General features: G+C 38.0%; 1 protein-coding gene and 1 long non-coding RNA gene across 6 annotated transcripts in view; one reads left to right on the top strand and one right to left on the bottom strand.

The window, feature by feature from the left end:
- LOC134541022 (uncharacterized) overlaps positions 1 to 20,338 on the bottom strand; it is a 34,147-nt gene that overhangs the window by 8,579 nt on the left and 5,230 nt on the right. The window contains exons 2-3 of the long non-coding RNA XR_010076537.1: positions 11,512 to 11,793; positions 1,480 to 1,619 (exon numbers count right to left, since the gene is read on the bottom strand). This is a non-coding gene — a long non-coding RNA (uncharacterized LOC134541022). The remainder of the gene's footprint in view (positions 1 to 1,479; positions 1,620 to 11,511; positions 11,794 to 20,338) is intronic.
- LOC134541021 (epidermal retinol dehydrogenase 2-like) overlaps positions 1 to 20,338 on the top strand; it is a 23,873-nt gene extending 3,535 nt beyond the window's left edge. For 3 of the 5 annotated variants that reach the window (XM_063384158.1, XM_063384157.1, XM_063384156.1), the window contains 4 exons: positions 2,939 to 3,093; positions 5,884 to 6,051; positions 9,485 to 9,637; positions 11,522 to 12,215. In XM_063384158.1, the coding sequence (XP_063240228.1) occupies positions 2,950 to 3,093; positions 5,884 to 6,051; positions 9,485 to 9,637; positions 11,522 to 11,971 (915 nt within the window). In that variant the 5' untranslated portion in view covers positions 2,939 to 2,949 and the 3' untranslated portion in view covers positions 11,972 to 12,215. Of the gene's footprint in view, positions 1 to 2,686; positions 3,094 to 5,883; positions 6,052 to 9,484; positions 9,638 to 11,521; positions 12,216 to 17,107; positions 17,234 to 18,608 lie in introns of those variants that run through there. The other 2 variants (XM_063384154.1, XM_063384153.1) reach the window with 2 other exon arrangements.

Below are 20,338 nucleotides of genomic sequence, written 5' to 3'. Positions count from 1 at the left end.
CTTGAAAAGATAACCTTCTTTTTTCTTGGATCATCATTGATGCCAGTCTCATCGAAGTTGAAAATATTTTCAGGTGGTCTCCATCCAGTTCCTGTTCCAAATGATCAAAAAAGTCTAATATAATTTTTCTCTGTTACATTAGCACGTTTCTTGCTGATGATGTGCGCAAAACGTTCACGCAATTCCTTGTCATGTCGTTTTAAAAACAGGTTACACCACTCACGGCCGGGATAGTTGTTTTTAAAGCACTTGACATTCTTCTTTTTCTTATCCAAGTAACTCTTGATAATGAAATGAAAATCAGTCTTAGTTAATGGAAAGCCCAAATTTGCTACACACGAAATATGTTTGACGAACTCTTTTTCATCATCATCAGAAAAAACCTTCTGACCGCCAATTTTGCCACTGTGTAGACCTTTGGTCTTGTTTCGTATAGTCTGCCTAGGTATGATGTAATGTGCAGAAGCTTTCCTAGCCAATCACTTTCGACACATTTCGTACCGTCGTGGGCGTGACATGGCTAAAATACTTATCACAATTAGGTTGTGTAAAATTGGTTAGGCTAATGACTTGATATAATTATTCATATATTTTAAATTCATTTACGATAACATAGAAATGTACTCCTGGCATTCACGCACAGGGATTTTTTTTGGATGAACGTTAAATTATTGTTGAAATTATTCCTCTCAAACATGTCTACTAATAAATAAATGAGTCTCTTTGAGTACTCACCAGAGATGTGTAAACTTCTAACCTCAGTAATGTTATGTATAAGGAACTGCTATGCAAAATTTCATGCTTCTAGACCCAACTGGTTGAAGTTGTGTGTTGTCTGACAGTCATGTTGCAAATACACTAATAAACATGGATGAACATGAAACATGGATACAAAAGTTTACATGGATTTCTTTAAAATACAAAACCCTGGCTTTGGACCTGATTTTTGACAAGGAATTTTATTAAAATTACACATACACACACACACACACACAGAGGAGATATAAATTTCTAACGGACACACACACACACATATATATATATATATCTTTGTTAGAAATTCATTTAACAGTTAATACTATAAAGTTTTCCCTTGGATTTGTGAACTTTGGTGCGCGTCATCCGCCACAGATAACAGCACCGTGGTTACACATTTTCCTTCCCTGCGACTTGTCACATTCACAAAAGCACTCCTGTAATGGCAAGGAACATTTTGTATGTAATCACTTATTTTCCTTAGCTGCCCAGGCAATCACAAAATGTTCCCAATGAAGAAATATTTTGCTGTTGATTCGTATCCCCCACATCACATCTCTTGCGCCTGTGCGATTTCAGCATGCACCTACAGCAGAAATCGCAGTATATATCTATGGGAGTTGAAAATGATGATTTAGAAACTGAAATCCTGTGAGAATATCTTCCCCCCCCCCCCCCCCCCCCCCTTCCCCATAATTGATCTAGCAGTCTAATAGCAATTACCTGTTATTGTGACGGTCCGCTGTCCAAGCCTCTTGGTGGTTTAAAAATGGCCTGTGTACCTTGGGTTGGCTGTTGCTGTACCAGGCTGTTGCGTAGTTACTTTTCGGTCGGTCAGCAGAACAGTGCTGCCTGGGGAAACGCTAAAATATCGAGAGAACCCACTGCCTCAAGGTAATGCACACATTTCTTTCTCTCTCTCTCTTTCTTTCTCTCTCTCTCTCACTCTCTCTATCTCTCCCCCCCCCCCCCCCCCCAAACAGGGAGGAAGTTTTGCCTGGATCGGCAAGGATTCGAACCCCTCTCAACTTTGGCACATTGGCACAGAACACAAATACACCTAGTAAACTTAAGCTTTTTCAGTGTTTTTTTACATTATTTCCTGCAATATTTTCCTTGAACCTCGTGTGTTACAAATAATAGAGCAGTGGTTGTCAATGTGTGAGACCTAGAAGATACACGGGTGCATCCTGTGGTATTCCAGAGATAAAAATAAATAATATAGTTTCTCCATTATACCATTTCATTACAGATAACAATTTTTTTTGTTAATACATCATTATTGAATAACCATTTTTTTTGTTAATACATCATTATTGAATGTTATTTGAATGACTACAAGCTTATGTTTATCAAAAACACGAGGTATGTATCAGTTTATATTTTTAAGGCACAATTTTTTTTGAAGTGAAACTGCTTTGTAGAGGGGCTAACAATTTCCGAGCATTACGAAAATTCCAATCTCATGAGGAGGAATCGCTAGTTATATTATATACTATATTATAGTGGGGGAACTGGGAGATGAATGAATAGTTAGGTACGTGGGGGAGGAGGGGGGGGAGACCGGAGGAGACAGCACGTCACAAACTTTTGCACACACTTGTACACACATGCACACACTTTTGCACACACTTTTGCACACTTTTACACACACACACACACTTTTTTTTCTGTAATACAATGGAGTCCCACTAATTGGAAATAATTGGTGCAGAGACCTGTTTGGATTACCATATTTTTGGATCAGTCGAGTAATTGCCGAAGGAAGCATTGGCACGCAGTCTATACAATGCATGCATATTTATAATCTTAAGTTATTACTTAACACAACTTATGAGACTTTTAAAAGCACAAAATCACTGAACATGCTGATAGTTGGGTCAAGAAAAAAAATAAAAATTTTATAATACAAAATATTCAATAATTTAAAAATACTTTCTTTTCAGCCTTAACTCTTCACGTTAGCCTGATTTTTGGATTAGCAGATTTTGGATTAGCAAAACTCCACTGTATTTGACTTAATTGTTATAATGTACTTCTGAGAAATTTGTACACAGTGCACCTGCAATTATTTGTAGGATTTCAGCAAGTAGGTGACCCACTGCATCAGACATTCGATGGTGTTTGAAAATTTTACTGTCCCATCTCAAGAGGCGACATTAAATGTTTTTAACTGTTACAGGGCTGCAAACAATGTTGCATCGCCTTTACTCTTCGTTGGTGCTCTGCTACGATACAGTTCACATGGTTGTTGGCATTATTTGTTCCATTATTGAATCCACGATACATATCTTCAAGCCACCAGTCGCAAAATCAGTGAAAGGTGAAGTAGCTCTGGTAAGTAATGAAATATGTATGGCTTAAATATTTATGTTTCACACATGAAATCATTATTATAATTACATGAACATTTAACATTAAATATTCCTAACAAGAATTAGAAAAAAAAAATTAAATTATCTTAAGTATCTACAAACAAAATTTGTGTTTTGCAAAATATATAAGTTATTTTTTGAAATTCAAGAAGCATCCTTCAACCAACTTTAAATAAGATTAAAATCTGTCTTGCAGAAATATTAATTATTTCAGAATCTTATTTTTAATCTACTTTTTAAAATGTCTTTCTATACTGGTAGTTTTGTATGTTTTATTATGCAACTTCACTCCATTATCAGTCAGGAATGATACTTTGTTCTTATTTATATTACTAGATGATTCATTGGAGTTCCTATATATTTTTTTTCTTTTTAATTTTATAAAAGTTTAGTAACTAGTAAAAATTTTCATTGGGAATTGCTATAAACCTCTTGGATGATTTTTTTGATGAATGGTGGTGTGTTAGCTTTATCTTGTTTATCTAACATATCCAGTGTTTTGTAGGATTTATTTTATTTTTTTAAATTATTGTCCAGAACAGAGGCATAGTCAAGAATTTTTTTTTAGAAGGGTTAATTTTTTAGCACAGCCCTTCAAAAATTTAGAGTAGCACCCAATGGTTTTAAGTCAAATGGAATTTTACTTTACAAACTAAAAAGTGCCATTTGATGCATAATTAGGACAAAGAACTAAAAATTAGGAAAAAAATAAATAAATACTGAAGTGTAATTATTAATACAAAGAGTATTTCCATTGTACAGAAATTTGCGAATGGATTCATTCCATCCACTTCCCCATCAATGTCTTAGTTCAGTCAGTCAAAGACTAATTTTATGAAAATTTTACAATTCCTTCTTTTCCTGTTCTCATTTTTCCATGTTGTCATAATGAACTCTCTACATATGCTGCAATCTGCTTCACTTGTACCCCCCAACATTTTATATCTCCACGCTCCATATTAACTTTTCCAACAATCTGGAACTTAGTTTCACAACTCTGGATGCCTTAAATAACTGCACGTTACACTTTGTACTTCCACTTAGCACCATCACGACCTTCGATCTTCGCCAATGTTTTACAGGTATATGGTTGTGTGCCGAATTGCGAAAAAACAGAAATAACGCCAAAAAGCATGCCATTGCATCATGTAACACAGAAATGCAAGTTAATACACCATAAAGCATCAAAATTCCACTAAAATCATGAAATTATTCAGCTTTTTAGCACAATTATCTCCTATTAGTAATTCACTTTTTACATTCTGACGTATACATTTTCCATACACACAATTATTTGTAGATAAATTTTTATACTGAACAGTTCTACCCTAGGCAAACATATTACAAATTATTTTATTGTGAAAGTTCATCGTATATTAGTCAAAATGGCACTTTTTTGGTAAAATTAGTCCAAAGAAATATTCAAGTGATTATTTTTTTTGGAAAACATATTTATAAATATACGTATAAAACTAATTTATAAAAATAAAAACAGTAACAGCAAAATCTCCGGTTTTAAAAATGAAATTGCCTTAAAAATAAAACCATCAAATCTTGTCCGTAGTTACAGTACATGTTTTGCTTGTTACCTGAATTTTCAGCATTTTGCCTGTACACTTTGTTTAAGAAGCTGTACCTAATTGTTTTAGTATTTTTTTTTTAATATTAAAAATGATCCATGGCCAAACCACTCGTATAAGTGAAACTTCACACTTTAAAGATAATCCACTCAAAAATATTAAAACAAAACATTTTAACTGTTTGCTCGAAAAATAAAACAAAAAAAAATCGAGTACGCGATGGAGGTTCACATTTGCAACAAAACACGGAGAAGAAAAAAAGTGCAATGTGACCTACAGTTCTCTGATGGTTTGTCTTCTTTATTCCTTAATTTGCCACCACCGAATCCAAAACACCTTAACACCATTGTGTTGCAACTTTTGTTATGCGCTCGTAAGTCGTTGCCTTAAAACACTTACCCTACCGGATGTAAAAAAAAGGTTTCACTTAAAAAATATATAATCGCACTGTCAAAGAAATATGGCCACATGTCAAAAGTAGTAACTTTTCAGGAGAGCATTTTAAAAGTTTAAACAATGTTATTTAATATTTACCCTTATATAAGATAAAAGTCGACCCAAATATAATATAAAAATTATATATTTGGGTCAACTTTTCTCTTATATAAGGGTAAATATTAAATAACATTTTTTTTAAAACTTTTAAAACGCTCTCCTGAAAAGCTACTACTTTTGACATGTGGCCGTATTACTTTTGACGTTGCGATATTCTCTTAATTTTTTTAAATGGTATTGGCGTTTGCTCCTGTGCATCAGCACGTGTCTGTGCACAGGGGCGTAGGAACCGGGGGGGACAGGGGGGACGTGTCCCCCTGAACTTTTTGGGTGGAGGGGACTGTCCCACCCCCCCCCCCCAACTTTCTAGACCGTGATATTTTTATTTTATAATATTATTCTGCCCAACCTAATTTGTAATTTCTTCACTCATCAAATTTCATCTTAAGGAAACAATAATATTTTAACATCGATGTATCCGATGGTTAGATACAAAAACTGCTTAAAAAGCGCTATTTTGCACTTTTAAAATCAAAATTTTCCGGTGGTGGACCCCCGGACCCCCCCGTCTTAGTAAGAGGGGAATGAGTTTACATGACATCAGAATCATTATTTGTCCCCCCCCCCCCCCCCCCCCCAACTTTGTGAACACAGCTACGCCAATGTCTGTGCGCCAGGTGGTGGGCGCGGGGCACGGCGTGGGGCGGGAGCTGGCGCTGCAGCTGGCGACCCTCGGCGCGACGGTCGTCTGCTGGGACGCCGACCACGGGGCGGGCCGGGAGACCGCGGAGGCGGCCGGCGGCGAGGCCCGGGCGTACCTCTGCGATGTCTCCGACCGGGAGCAGGTACCGTGGCCCTCCCTGTCCCTCACCGGGTACTCGCCAGGGGTGCATTTATCCATTGTCTCGACGAGACCATCAAACAAACATCCTCTGAGACCCAAGTTTCATCACAATTAAAAAAAAAAAAAAAAATGGTTGTCTGTAAAGTCAGTTTACGGACGATAGTTTAACCTGACAACGTCATAGAAAAACATTGATGAGATGATTGCATACTTTTATGAATAAAATTGAATAATTTTTATTGAATTATCACTATTTTGTATGGATACAATGAAGGGGTGAAATGAAGTCTACAATTTAATTGATAAATTTACTTTTATTTGCACTCATTAATTCAAATATTTTTATTACTTTAATGAAGAGATTATTTTAACTATAACTTTTATACCTGGTTGCTATTTAACTTCTTCCAATCTGTGTTATTCTGTTAAGGATAGGACGATGATAGGAAAAGTAGGAAACGAATGGGAGTGGTTCAAGTTTAATGTGCCTTGGAAAAGTCAAATCGATGGTTGTTCCAATCGAGTGGAAGAGAGATAGATGCGGCGCAAGCGTACAATAAGTGTAACGGGACACAGCGTTAATGGGACAATGTGCGTAACGGGACACTTTTTCGTACGTGCAGCCAGCGTTCATCGATTTATTAGACGTTGCACGTCAAATAAATAAACGAAATACAAGATGGCCAGTTTCCTTTTCTCGAGCAAAATCATTACTTAAAAATTGTTTTGCGTATACATTAAAAATTCCATTACAAATGATACTTACTCATTAAATGTTATGCAAATGTAAATCTGGCCCCCTCCTTCACAAAATGCTGGCTACGGCATCCAAACCTTGGTAATGAGCACGACTCATGAAATCTCACGTTGCAAATAATACACTTATAATATGAAACTCGGACACAAAATTTAACGTAGAATTCTTTAATATAATTCCCAGAGTGATAACTATAAGCAGAATTGTGTTTTCACGCATATTTTCCGCCATAATTCGCTGCCGCAGCAGCTACGTCGACTATCGAATATTTTGATTAGCAGATCAAAATTTTAAACTGTACAATGAAACGGCTCCAATACTATTGAATCTTTTGATTAGAAGACCAAAATTTTAAACTACATATTTAATTAAACGGTTCCGATAAAAGCGAAAAAGACTTGGAAAAATATTAGACCCTGGCTTTGGTTCTGCTTTTAGACAAGTTAATTCTTTAAAGTTTCCTTTTGGCTTTGTGAACTTTGGTTCCCATCATCCGCCACAAATGGCAGCACTGTTGTTACACATTTACGTTCCAAGCGACTTCCATCGCATTCACAAATACTCCCACCAAATTCTACATACCGAGAGCTAAGATGTTACACACCAAATAATTTTGAAAAATCGCGTCGATTCCATGTTAAAGGTCATTAATCCCATGGGTTCTGAACTGCTGTCATGCTAGATTAGTGAACTTGCCAGATTATAAAAAATCAGTAAAGTTTTAACTACAAATACCAAGTGTGAAAATGTGACCCGCTAGAAGACAGAAAACACTGTACTGAAATAAAAATCGACAGTAACGATAAACTCTGAGTGAACTAAATAATGCTGGCAGTGAAGTAATGCGACATTTGGAACCCACATGAAAAAAATCTGATGTTAGCAGCTTGATTGGTACATAATTTTAAAAAAATGTGCGAAATATTAGAATGTCTGATTAAAGACCTTTTTTGTACAAAGAATTTTATGTACCAAAAGATTAGATATTATAAATTACATGAGTAACACAGTAGACAAACGTGCAATGAACTAAAATAGAAACCATAATAGTAAATTTTGAATAACCCTTGAAAAAAAATTTATGATGATGTATTTTGTGTTGTACCACTCCCGTAAGTGGGTCCTGAATTTACCATTGAATGGCAGTTACTGTATTTGCCCACATATGGGTCGCATATTTTATTCTGATTTTTAGTTTAAAAAATGTGTGCTGTTATTCTTATGCCAATTTATAACTGTGGCTAAAAAAAATAAATAATATAATTGTGGTGTCTTGAGTGTATGTGTAAATAATTATCCTGTGTTGGTTTTTAATATGTATGTTATGAGTAAGTATACATTTCTTAGTTAATTTGAGCAATGCGTGAAGAGCACTGTGAATGGAGCCATTGTGCTCGTCTGCCCGGCCGCTCGGCTGGCGCCAGCGAGTGACGTGACTTGCTGGGCTGGCGTTTGGTTGGAACAAGTGAAATCTAAAATAAAATAAAATAAAAACACCCCAAACACCAGTGATTTTGTGTGTGCATGCACATTCTGTGAGTGCATGTGGCCATGTAGCGGTGGTGACGGTTCTCCCCCCCCCCCCAACACCCCTCTTGTAAATGTCCCTTAACTGGCACACACTCCATGTGTCTATTTCGACAGGTTTTTAAGACGCAACTGTGACCCAACATATTTTTTTTGCATGAGATTCTTCCATGAATACAACATTCTGTGACAAAACTACAGCCATCGTTGGTGCTTTCAAAGCTGCACTTCAAAGCCTGGCTTTTTACGTTCTTCAGCTCCAGCACAAATTTCTTGCCGACTGTAACGTGTGTGCTAGTTTTTATAAATGGAAAATGCTTGTTTAAAATATACGATAGATAGTCGCAAAGGAATACACGGCTGTCTTGTTATTACGAGGGGTCGTAAAGCAGAAGAAGAGAGGCGGAGAAAAGTGGGCTGGCCTCACTCCCTTCTACACAGTAATAAAGAAGCACATAAAGCAGACGAAAAGAGGACAGAAGGTTAACACCAGTGCCGTATTTCTTACGCACCAATAGCCTGTGATAAGGAACAAAGATTTCACTTGTACGCTATTGTAGACAGATATATGGTGCAACTCATACTTTAGGGCGACCCTTACAGAAAAAAAGTTGGATTTTTATTACCAAAATTAAAGCGGAAACGCAGGGGCGACTCTTCTGCGGGTAAATACAGTACACATTGTCGCGCTGGCAATGATTGCGGTGCTGAGGTCTTGCGGGCGGCTCAGGAATTCTAAACTCCTGTATCTACCACGGATTTATTAGTAACATGTGCTAAGCTTCTTTATTCATGAAAATGAGTACAGGAAGCACACTGATGCTGGCGAGAAAAGAGCGTACATCATAATGATTTAGTGCGCTTATCTATAATTGGTCAACTTAAAGTATATGTACTCCTCAAAGTATGTGAGTTTTATGTCCTGTATAATCATGTAAAAGGAAGGAAAAATCACATCAAAACTGTTCTGAGAAATATCTAATTATAAAATTTTCCTTCTTGATTATTTAGAATAACTTTTATTTTCATAATCCCGTTAATACATTTTGTAAGGGGGTTCCACAGCATTAGTTTTGTCTTCATGCATGTAACTTTTTTTTATTTACTGAATATGTATTTTTATTTATTTCTTCTTATTTTTTTTTTAAAGATTTTGCAGACAGCTCGGCTGGTGCAGAAGGAGGTTGGTGACGTCTCCATTCTGATCCACTGTGGCGGTGCTCCGAGTCGTTGCCGCTCTCTGTCCGAACTCACGCTGGAAGACACCAAAGCGATGTCCGACAGCATTTTCAGCTATTTCTGGGTGAGCCGGAAGCCTCTGCTTCTTACAAGAGGCGTGCTTTTCAAAAAGACGGCTCTTCAACGAACAAATAAAAGACTTCTTGAATCGTTAAATATTAGGGTGTCTACAGGTAATGAAAGTTACAGAAGCGATGGAAAAGGAACCACGGATATTTGAACCACCTGTACAAGTGTGCATGTAGTACACGATGGTGAGAGCCAAGATTTTTATGGTGTTATAAAAAAAGCAAATTTCATCATACTATAATATAATACAGTATCAAAATATAGCCAGCTGCAACTCAGGTGTCGCTGGCCACTCAAAGCTGTGTTCGCTACGTTGGTGATCCTGGTGACGTCGCCGGGTTGTTGGTTCTCGGCTGTTTTTTCTTAACGGAGCTGACTTTGCGCATGCTCAGATAATAAAACCAACCTCCGTTTTCACATGGAATTGGGCTGTACTCCTGCATTTGCTTCTGATAGAAATTTAGTTTTTCTCAGTATTATGCTTTAAATAGTCATGTCGACTGCAGAGTTCATTGAAGGACTACCAAAATATCCGTATTTAGAGAATAAATCAATGGAAGAATACAGATGGCAGGATGTGCAGGACCTGGCCCAAAATTTCATTTTAAGAGAATGCAATCAATACGAGTTGTATATATTCAGAAATAATCCATAAATTTGGTTTCGTCCTCACACAAAATCAAGTAACGAAATTCTTCAAATTCTCTTCTTTTTAGATTAACTTCATGAAACCATTTTTTTAAAGAGAGAACCAGCAGAAAATCAAGACTGTCGGAATCATCACTCGAATCCCCTGGCATGTGTGTCTTTGACATCACGAACTAGAATCATCTGTCTGGCCACCTGGCCCAGCGAACATAGCATACATAGCAAACATAGCCTAGATTTCTGTGTGGCCTCGCCTTAAAAGTGGGCTTATGACATACAGTTCAGTACTAAAAGTAGGCTGTGTAAAATTGTCACTGTGTACTTCTACACTTTTTAAGAGCGACATGAAAGACATAACATGAATTAGTTGAAACTTCATTTCAAATTACGCAATCCTAACACACAAATAAACTCAGTACTGTCAAAATATTCAACAATACAAAGTAGAAAACTCTACTCTGATGTTTATGTAAACAATACAGTTACCATTTTGTTTTCTTAGTCACTTGACTGAAAGCAGTATGCTTATTGGCTGCTTGGTTCTAAGCCCACTTAATCATTCTTACACATAGTAGCAGGGTTTGAAACGTCATCTGAACATTTCGATTTTAGGGTATTAGAAAAGGGGATTTGGAGTTATTTCAATGGCGGATTAAATATCCTTTGGCATAAATAACATTAAAAAAGAATAAAAATAATTATCTTTTACAAAATGGTCGATAGTCCTCTTATAATCCTCAATCCTTCAATTTTATCGAACATGATACGGATGAGAAAACCTGCAAAAGTCTTTAACTTGTCTTTGATTCTCCACTTTTTTTCATTATTCCTCCTCCAGTAAGAGTGCCTACACCCCCAATGATGATGATGCTTCCCCCCCTCCCCCTCCCTCCACCCAGAAACCGACAACAACCATCCAACCCTCCCTTACCTAGAACTTACAATCTTACAATCTGATTATGTTCAACCAGGTGGTTCGTGGAAATTTTAGAAAATTAGAGTTTATCAAAATTTGTGGTTTTTAATGCAAATCTGACGCTAAAATTTAAAGGAAAATGTCACACTTTCTAAGGGCAATAATAATAATGTGAAATGATAAATTATTATTTTTTGATAGTATGCTTATTAATTTTTTTCTTATACCTTCCCCCAAGTTTTCTCATCTCTCCCTTGTACGGCCCTTCTACTCCCGAGCTTCGTTACGCTGTGACGTTGACCTACCTGGCGGCAGGTGCTGGAGGCCTTCCTGCCCCGCATGCGGGCGGCGAACCGGGGCCACGTGGCGGTGCTGTCCTCGGCAGCGGGGCTGGCCGGCGCCGGGGAGCGGGTGGCGCTTCGCACGGCCCAGTTCGCCGCGCAGGGGCTGGTCGAGTCCCTGGCCGAGGAGCTGCGCGTCTCGGGCCTGGGCGGCGTGCGCCTGACGCTTGCGAGCGTGCACCCGCGCGCCGCCGCCATCGACGACGCTGCTTCAGCCAGGTGCGGTCCCGCTCCACCCCTGACGACCTGCGAATCGCGACAGAACCGAGATAACATGCCGTTACTAGAGACCCGTGGAAAATTCGCGGGTTCAGCGACCTCCGGGACAGACTCCAATATCCTCTACACGCTCGGGCAAATGCCAACTGTTCATTGGCTTGTGAGTCGTCTCGACCGGGCGGCCTGTGATCCGACACTTCTATGAGTGAGGGTTCTCTAATTGGCCCCTCAGTCCTCCAGATTAACAGTGAACCGATGACAGAAAGCAGCACCGAGGTATAATTATTCGAATTTCGGCATAACACGAAATGAACCCGCGAATTTTTATCGGGTCTCTAGCCATCACACCGTAAATCACCGAAATGCGACTGAAATCATGAAACGAATGAGCACTTATAACCACAAATGTTAACTCAAATAACGAAATTGTTTTTTTCTTTTCAATACAGTGAATTCATTAATGTAATTTATTTAGCAGGAAAATTATACTAACATGTACCTATGTACTTTCAAAAATATTGGAAAGAATTAATACTTTTAGTTTATCTTGCAACTGTTATTAGTAACTCAGTTTTACATTATGACAGTACATTAAAAAAAAAAAAAAAAAAACTTGTCAATTTATTTTTATTGTTCCGAATGGTTAAAGATGCTAATTAAAAATATTTTATTGTAAATGTGTAATATGTATTGGTGAAAATCATTTAAGTGTCATATTTGTTTAATAATAAGCTATGTTTATTAATAAACAGATACATTAAAATTTAAAAAAATAACACCAAAATCTCCTGTTTTTAAAAGTGAAATTAGCCTACAAATCATATAATCTTCTCCCTACTCATTTTACTTACAGTCAAAGATCTTTAATCTGGCATATTCACGACAGCGATCATGCCAGATTATCAAACTTCAATACACTTTGAACTACCAATAGGTCAGATTCAAATTTTTTCTGAATCTGAATCTCGAATTTGAATCCCAAAAGATATCTTGAATACACTCCTCTAATCCAAATATAGGTTTCAAGGGTCAAAACTATAATAATGTACAAGTAATAAAAAATATTAACTATAGAGTTGAAACATTCAACTCTTTAAATGTTTGTTTCTAAAATGTTTTATAAGTATACTATCTTGGGGAATAATGACAGGATAGCTATGAAGCCATTTTGGCGGGACTAGAGAACTGTTTATACTTATCAGTCATTGTCATGGGAGCAAGTGGGAACTGCAATGTGCAGAGGTTGGCAAGGACCGGAAGTGGGGAAGTGGTTGTTGTTGTTGTAATGCGGTATGGCAGAGAATGGTGAGAAAGAGAGAATAAAGGAATCTTACAATCATAATGAAGCTGTTATTATAAAATACTATAACATGGCGCAGTCGGTAAATTAACATCATCATGGACACGTTGGTGAAGCCTATCAAGAAGCTTCGACGTGACGGGGATGTTGCCAGCAACTGGCTACAATGGAAGAAGAAATTCAAATACTACCACGAGGCAATCGGCGGGGAGAATCTTTCGGCAAACAGACAAATAGCTCTTTTGATCAATTCCATGGGCTATGATGCTGACGATATTTATGAAAGTTTTCAATTTGTCGACGGTGAAGTACGTGATTTACCTACTGTGCTAACTAAGTTCGATACTTATTTTCTACCTAGACGTAACCTCACGTTTGAGCATCATGTTTTCTTTACGTGCTCGCAACAAGAAGGCCAGTCATTTGATGGTTATGTTGCGGAGTTGCGGAAGAAATCTGCAACTTGTGAGTTTGGCCCAATGCAAGATGATCTCATAAAGGACCGTATTGTGTGCGGCATTCGGGATAACAATTTGCGTCAGCGTCTACTGAAAGAACACAACCTCACACTGGTTCAAGCAATTGATGCGGGCAGAACTACAGAAGTGACAACGAAGCGCCTTGCGAAGTTTCAAGATGAGCCAGCAGCAGTACAAGAAGTCACGCTTCATCGGAAAACGTCATATACACTCCAGCGTGGTAAGAAGGATGATTCAGCACGTCAAAATGCTAACAACGATCAGTGGCGATTTCAGTGCGACCAGTGTGGTAAAAAACATGAGCGTCGGGCATGTCCAGCTTATGGTGTAAAGTGTGATTCATGCGGCGGCAATAATCACTTTGCTAGGATGTGCCGCTCGAAGAAAAAGGTGAGGGAAGTGCTTCGTGTAAGTTCTGCATCATCATCATCATCATCGGAAGACGATATGATTGTTGCTGAGGTTAAGTGTACAAAACCGGTATCCTCTACATCTTCAACACGTAAGTCAGTGGATTTGTGTGTTGAGTCTGTATCCCATGCCAGATCTGAATCGGAATGGACAGCAAAGGTGGAGGTAACGAATAACCATTTCATTAACTTCAAGTTGGACACTGGTGCCCAGACCAATTTAATTCCGCAGGACATGTTCGAACGGTTGAGAATTAGTCATAAACATTTGCTTTCCTCAAATGTGAGATTGATTAACTATCTAGGAGATAAGATACCTTTTCATGGCAGGTGTTATCTGAAGTGTACCTATAATGGTAGGGTTAGGGTGTTGGAATTTTATGTGGTTGAAAGAAAACATACATCTCCCATTCTAGGATTATCAGCATGTGTTATGTTAGACTTGGTACGGAAAGTTGATTCTGTTGAAGCAAAAGCTAAGGATGCAGGGCTCACAGACCTAGTTGCTAACTATCCTCAGTGTTTTCGAGGCATAGGAGTACTACCTGGAGCTTACAAGATGGTGCTAAAAAGTGATGCAACACCTGTCATCCATGCACCTCGTAAAGTTCCAGTAGCACTGAGAGAACCCCTAAAGAAAGAATTGGATAGATTAGTCAAGGAAAATATTGTTTCTAAAGTCGATGGGCCCACAGAATGGGTCAATTCTCTTGTTATTGTGCACAAACGTGACAATAGTATTCGAATTTGTTTGGACCCACAGGATTTGAATAAGGTTTTGATGAGGGAACATTGTCCTTTACCGACGCTGGAGCAGGTTACATCCCAGATGGCAGGCGCAAGGTTTTTTAGTGTTCTGGATGCCTCACAGGGATTTTGGCAAGTGCAGCTGAGTCAGGACAGCACAGACTACTGCACTTTTAATACACCATGGGGCAGGTACAAATTTTTGCGCATGCCTTATGGTATATGTTCTGCTCCAGAGGTCTTTCATCGCAGGTTTGGGGAAGTCTTTGAAGGGCTGCCTGAGGTACTCACATATGTTGACGATATTATATGTTGGGGCAGTACGGAACAGGAGCACCATCAGAGACTTACTGCACTGATGGAAAGAGCAGCCAAATGTGGGGTAAAGTTCAACAGCAATAAATGTAAAATAGGGGTAAAACAGGTTCATTACATGGGACATGTGCTTACAGAGAAAGGTATTGCTCCTGATCATAACAAAATATCAGCTGTTAAAAACATTGATATCCCATCCTGCAGTAAAGATGTGGAACGATTTCTAGGAATGGTAACCTACCTTTCAAAATTTGTTCCCAATCTTTCCGAAGTCACAGCTCCTCTCAGGGTTCTGTTAAAAAAGGACGTGCAGTGGCATTGGGAACAGGAACAGGTTGTCGCTTTTGAAAAACTCAAAGAGCTGTTGTGCAACAGTCCTGTTTTAGCATATTATGATGTTAGTAAGCCAGTTTTCGGAGCAGAGCATTTCCATCACTATATTTATAACAGGCAGGTCACTGTTGAAACAGATCATAAGCCACTGGTAACCATTTTTAAGAAACATTTGGTAGACTGTCCTGCTAGGTTACAAAGAATGCGACTTCGATTGCAACGGTATACCTTAAATGTTGAGTACAAACCAGGTTTACAGATGTTCATACCAGATACCTTATCTCGTGCATGTCAAACTTGTCCAAGCTCGACAGTACGCACAGACTTTGAGCAAGATGTAGAGTTACAAGTTTGCTCTGTGGTTGTGTCTACCAAGATAACAGATGCCAAGTTGTTAGAAATACAGGAGCATACTGGTAAAGACGCTGAACTTCAGACTTTGTCTCGCATCATATCTGAGGGCTGGCCTAGGAGGTATCATCAGGTGCCCCCAGACCTGAAAAAGTTCTGGACGTACAAAGAAGATCTCAGCTGTGCTTATGGTCTTGTTTTAAAAGGCAATGCTATCGTTATTCCAAAGTGTATGAGACAAGAGCTCCTTCATTGTATTCATGCAGCTCATCAAGGTACAGAGAAATGCATACAGCGGGCACGGGGTACTGTTTTCTGGCCGGGTATGACATCCGAGATTGTCCATTTCGTGACCAATTGTGATGTGTGCAATAAATACCAAAAATCTAAGCGGAAGCAGCCACTTCTTCCTCACCCAGTGCCTGATCATCCATGGCAAAAAGTAGGAATTGATGTCTTTTTTTTACATGATAAGCCATATTTGCTGGTAGTGGATTACTATTCCAAATGGGTCGAGCTGAAAAAACTTCGGAGACAAACCAGTAGCTGTTTATCAAATATTTGAAAACCCTGTTTGCGAGATTTGGTATTCCAGCAGTGGTCATGTCCGATGGTGGCAGTAATTTCACCTCTGGAGAATTTCAAACGTTTGCTAGGGACTGGAACTTCCAACATGTCACTTCTAGTCCCCATTACCCACAATCTAATGGCATGTCAGAGCGCTACATCCAAACTATGAAAAAAACCCTTAAGAAGGCCACAGAGGTTAAGAAGGATTTCGAGTTGGTTCTTCTAGAGATTCGTAACACTCCAACTGCAAGTGGGTTATCTCCAGCTCAGTTGCTGATGGGGAGGCGGCTTAGGTCAACAAGTGGGAACTGCAATGTGCAGAGGTTGGCAAGGACCGGAAGTGGGGAAGTGGTTGTTGTTGTTGTAATGCGGTATGGCAGAGAATGGTGAGAAAGAGAGAATAAAGGAATCTTACAATCATAATGAAGCTGTTATTATAAAATACTATAACAGTCATATTGTGACAAGAATTTGTTGAGATATTACAATGCTCAGGTGTAATTCCTGCTTTAAAAATAATTTTTTTTTAATGACTTTGAAATAATATAGGGCATGTATACTATTTAATTTTGTTAAAAAAAACATGTTTGTTTTTTATTGTAGTAAATGATGAGTCTACTTATTTAAGGATATTGTTTTTGTTTTTTACCCACATTACTTGGATTATCCAAATTTTTGATTGTCCGGATTGCCTTTGTTCCTAGTTAGCCCGGTTGAACGAGGTTTAACTGTACTCTTTGTGATTAAAATTTGTAGTTTTAAAGTAAAGAAAATTGGGATTCGACCCATACTAATAGATAGTGGCGAAATAAAGAAAAAAAAAATACTATTTTCAGGGTTCCACATTTCTTTGGAACTCCTGACCCGAAAGAAGCGGCGCACCAGATCCTCATGGCCATGAGGAGGAACTATTCGGAAGTCAGCGTTCCTCATTACTTGTTCTATCTGGCGAACATGTTTCGGTGAGTTCTCCAGACACAACCAACTCGTAAGCATTTCACAAGCACATCTCAGTTTCATACGCAACAGTTAAGGGCCCCGCCTACCCGGGCACACACACAATGTGCAGATCTTCACAGGAAACCATATGATTTGGAAACTGCTCAAGATGTAAGAACGGGGTCTGTGAAATGTTTTCAGAATAACTCTCGGACATGAAACCTACAGTAACGATTCTTCAAAAGCACTCAAGCGCCTTGCGTCACACCTTTATCTCCAGTTCTTTGCCATCTAATGTCATGGTTACCGCTCAGATCTCATAGTTGCTCTATGCACGACGAGATGACTGCGTGCCAGTTCACAACCTTGCAATTAAAGGCGATAATACACTAGAAGCTGGCACCAATCATCCCCCCTCACTAACACAAATACACGGCCCTGGCCAGACAAGCCCCTTAAACTTCACGGTATTAAATTTAACCAGCTACAATCGTACATTGTGATAAGCATTTACACTAGCGCAGCATTGGTGTTAAGTTTACTGTGTTATTACTGAAACCGTGATAAGTTTGCTGCCAATCAGAAGCTGTGATAATCTTAAGTTACTGTATAGTCTTTCGACAACTTTATAAATATTTAATAATATAATAATTGTGATGACCGGTTTGTATTATTTTTGTTTAATATGTTTGCACCATCTGTTTTGTTATAAATATTAGAGCAAACTTTCCAAAAATAAAAAAAAATAATTATAATTTCTGCATATCACTTTGAAATTCCTGCACTATCAAGGATTTTATTCTGAAAATGCTAATAATTTACCTACAGATTACACCATACCAACTACAAAAGAATTTATTCCTCGCAGGAATGTGGTTAAGTTTAGGTCCTCTTTAGGCAGGTCGCTGTGCTTGTTTTGTGTTCTGTAAGTGCTCACCACTGTGACTATCCATGTTTGTTTGTGTGTATAGAGCTGGGCTGGTTCAGATGCAGATACCACAGTGTTGGTATTAGTATCAGAAGCATCACAATCCAAATACCATCGTTTCTAATTTATACTTCTTCAAGGGAGGGGGGGGGGGGGGAAATGCTTTGGTTACAAAACCAACTTGGATTAAAATTATATTTATTGAGAAAAATCTTCTAACAACGCAACTATGCTAAGAAATTCTTAATGATAATTATCCATTTTTCAATTAATTATTTATTAATGAATAGTGACTGCTCTTTGAATTCTTGTGGATGATAAAAATAAATAATTAAATATAGTATCCGAATATCGACAGGACATTATCTGTGGCTACGCAAAACTAGTACCGGCCCAGCCCCTAGTAGTAAGAAATTAACTGTGATTTGGCTGTGTGCTGAATTAGGTGTGTTTTGATTTTTTTTTTGTAGCATTTTACCTCCCAAAGCTTCACGAATGCTTCGAGAGGTGCTTGATGTCGGCGTGGAAGCTTGCTGATGCAAAACTTCTGGTGTTGTTCGCTACGGTGCTTCCGTCTACGAGTATGAACGTCTGGGGCTTTGTCCTCGCACGAGCGGATCACGCAAAAAAAAGTTGTCGGTGTAAGAACGGTTCTAGTTCTAATGAAAATACACATGTTGAAACGTATGTATAATGAATCATAGTATTGTCGATGGCTGACGAGCGTTGAGTAATTTAGTCTTTCATGAAGGATTGAGGCACAAGTATTATCAAATGTCAGTTTTCTCTACTCTTTCGAATTTTAATTTTCCCTGTGGTCATTGGGATACAATATCTTCCAGGGGCAAATACAGAAACTCCAGAAGAAGGTAAAGTTGTGGCCATAAACTTTTTTTTTTATCCTTTCAGGAAAAAAATTAATTATCCAGTGGCAATCAGAAAATAAAGGAGGGGGAGTACTTCAGGCTCCCAAGGGCATCCTTTCTCTGTTCCCTTTCTAAGTTAGGAATAAAGGAAATGATTGATGGTACAATACTGATAAATTCCTGTGTTAAGTTAACATGAACACATAAACTGTTAGAAATATGAGTAGTTTTTATTTTTATTAAAAAAAATAGTTACATTCAGTTCAGCCTCTTTTGAAATAAAATTCAAGCCATGCTTCTCCCAGTGATTTACACAAATGTTCACCTGAGTTGCCTGTCCGGTGTTTGCGGAAGTGAAAACGTTGGTTCCGCGCCGGTTCCTTTGATTTTTCCCTGTTTGTCTAGTGTCCTGTTAAAAATATGGACATTAATGGGAAAAGGAAAATTAAATTTTTATCATCTTGTAACTTAATTTTTTTTAAATTGACAGCTAAATTTTTTTAAAAAAATTTGAAGCTTTTATTCCTACGTGACGCAATCCTACCGGAAATTTGATCTCAAGCACTTAAAAACTGACTTGAGAATAATTTGTCAGGAAAGAATATCAGAATGTTACAAAATAAATGAGCAAAACCATCGTCAAAATTTAAGTTGCAGGTCGGGTTAATAGTGTGGTTTGAAAGAGTAAATTTTTCTAATTTTCCGCGGGAGAGCCTCCATAAAATTGAATAGTCCCGGGCCCTGGGAAGCCTAAGGCCAGTACTGGTGAAAGCATTTCTGCTGAAAAACATTTCCACCATCAACCAGCGTACTTTTCAAACAAGGAATCAGCAAAGGTCATTGTTGCAAACAGTGCATGGGAGCAGTTGTGTTAGTTGCAGTTACACTGGCATGTCATGCACCGATTGTAATGTCTTACAGTTTTACAAAGTAATAGAAAAAGTATGATATGTACCTATCAGTTGATGTCTTCGTTCTTACAGTTTTTGACAGCCAAGTACGTAGTCCCTATGAGAATACATCAAAACAAGCAGCATAATGTGAAACTATACTTTTGATTTTCAAGGAAATATAACTCTTATAAATTACAAAACTGTTTTTCTCAAAGAAAGTGAATGTTAAGTTCATGTTCTTAAGTTTGGTGTAAGTTGACTATTTATTTAATTTTGGATAGATTTAACCTTCCAACCTGTACGTATATGAACATGGATATTATTTTATTGGTTATTGTATGTATTTGCTGTCAAATATATTTATTATTGTATGTACGAATGTATATTTATGGTTAATGTATTATATTGTTGTATATTGTGCACGAAAAATAAAGCTTACTT

This window comes from Bacillus rossius, chromosome 17 (genome assembly GCF_032445375.1).
Source record: "Bacillus rossius redtenbacheri isolate Brsri chromosome 17, Brsri_v3, whole genome shotgun sequence".
Taxonomy (NCBI): Eukaryota; Metazoa; Arthropoda; class Insecta; order Phasmatodea; family Bacillidae; genus Bacillus; species Bacillus rossius.
Note: the sequence above shows the minus strand (reverse complement) of the source record. Positions and strands in the feature narration are given on the sequence as shown.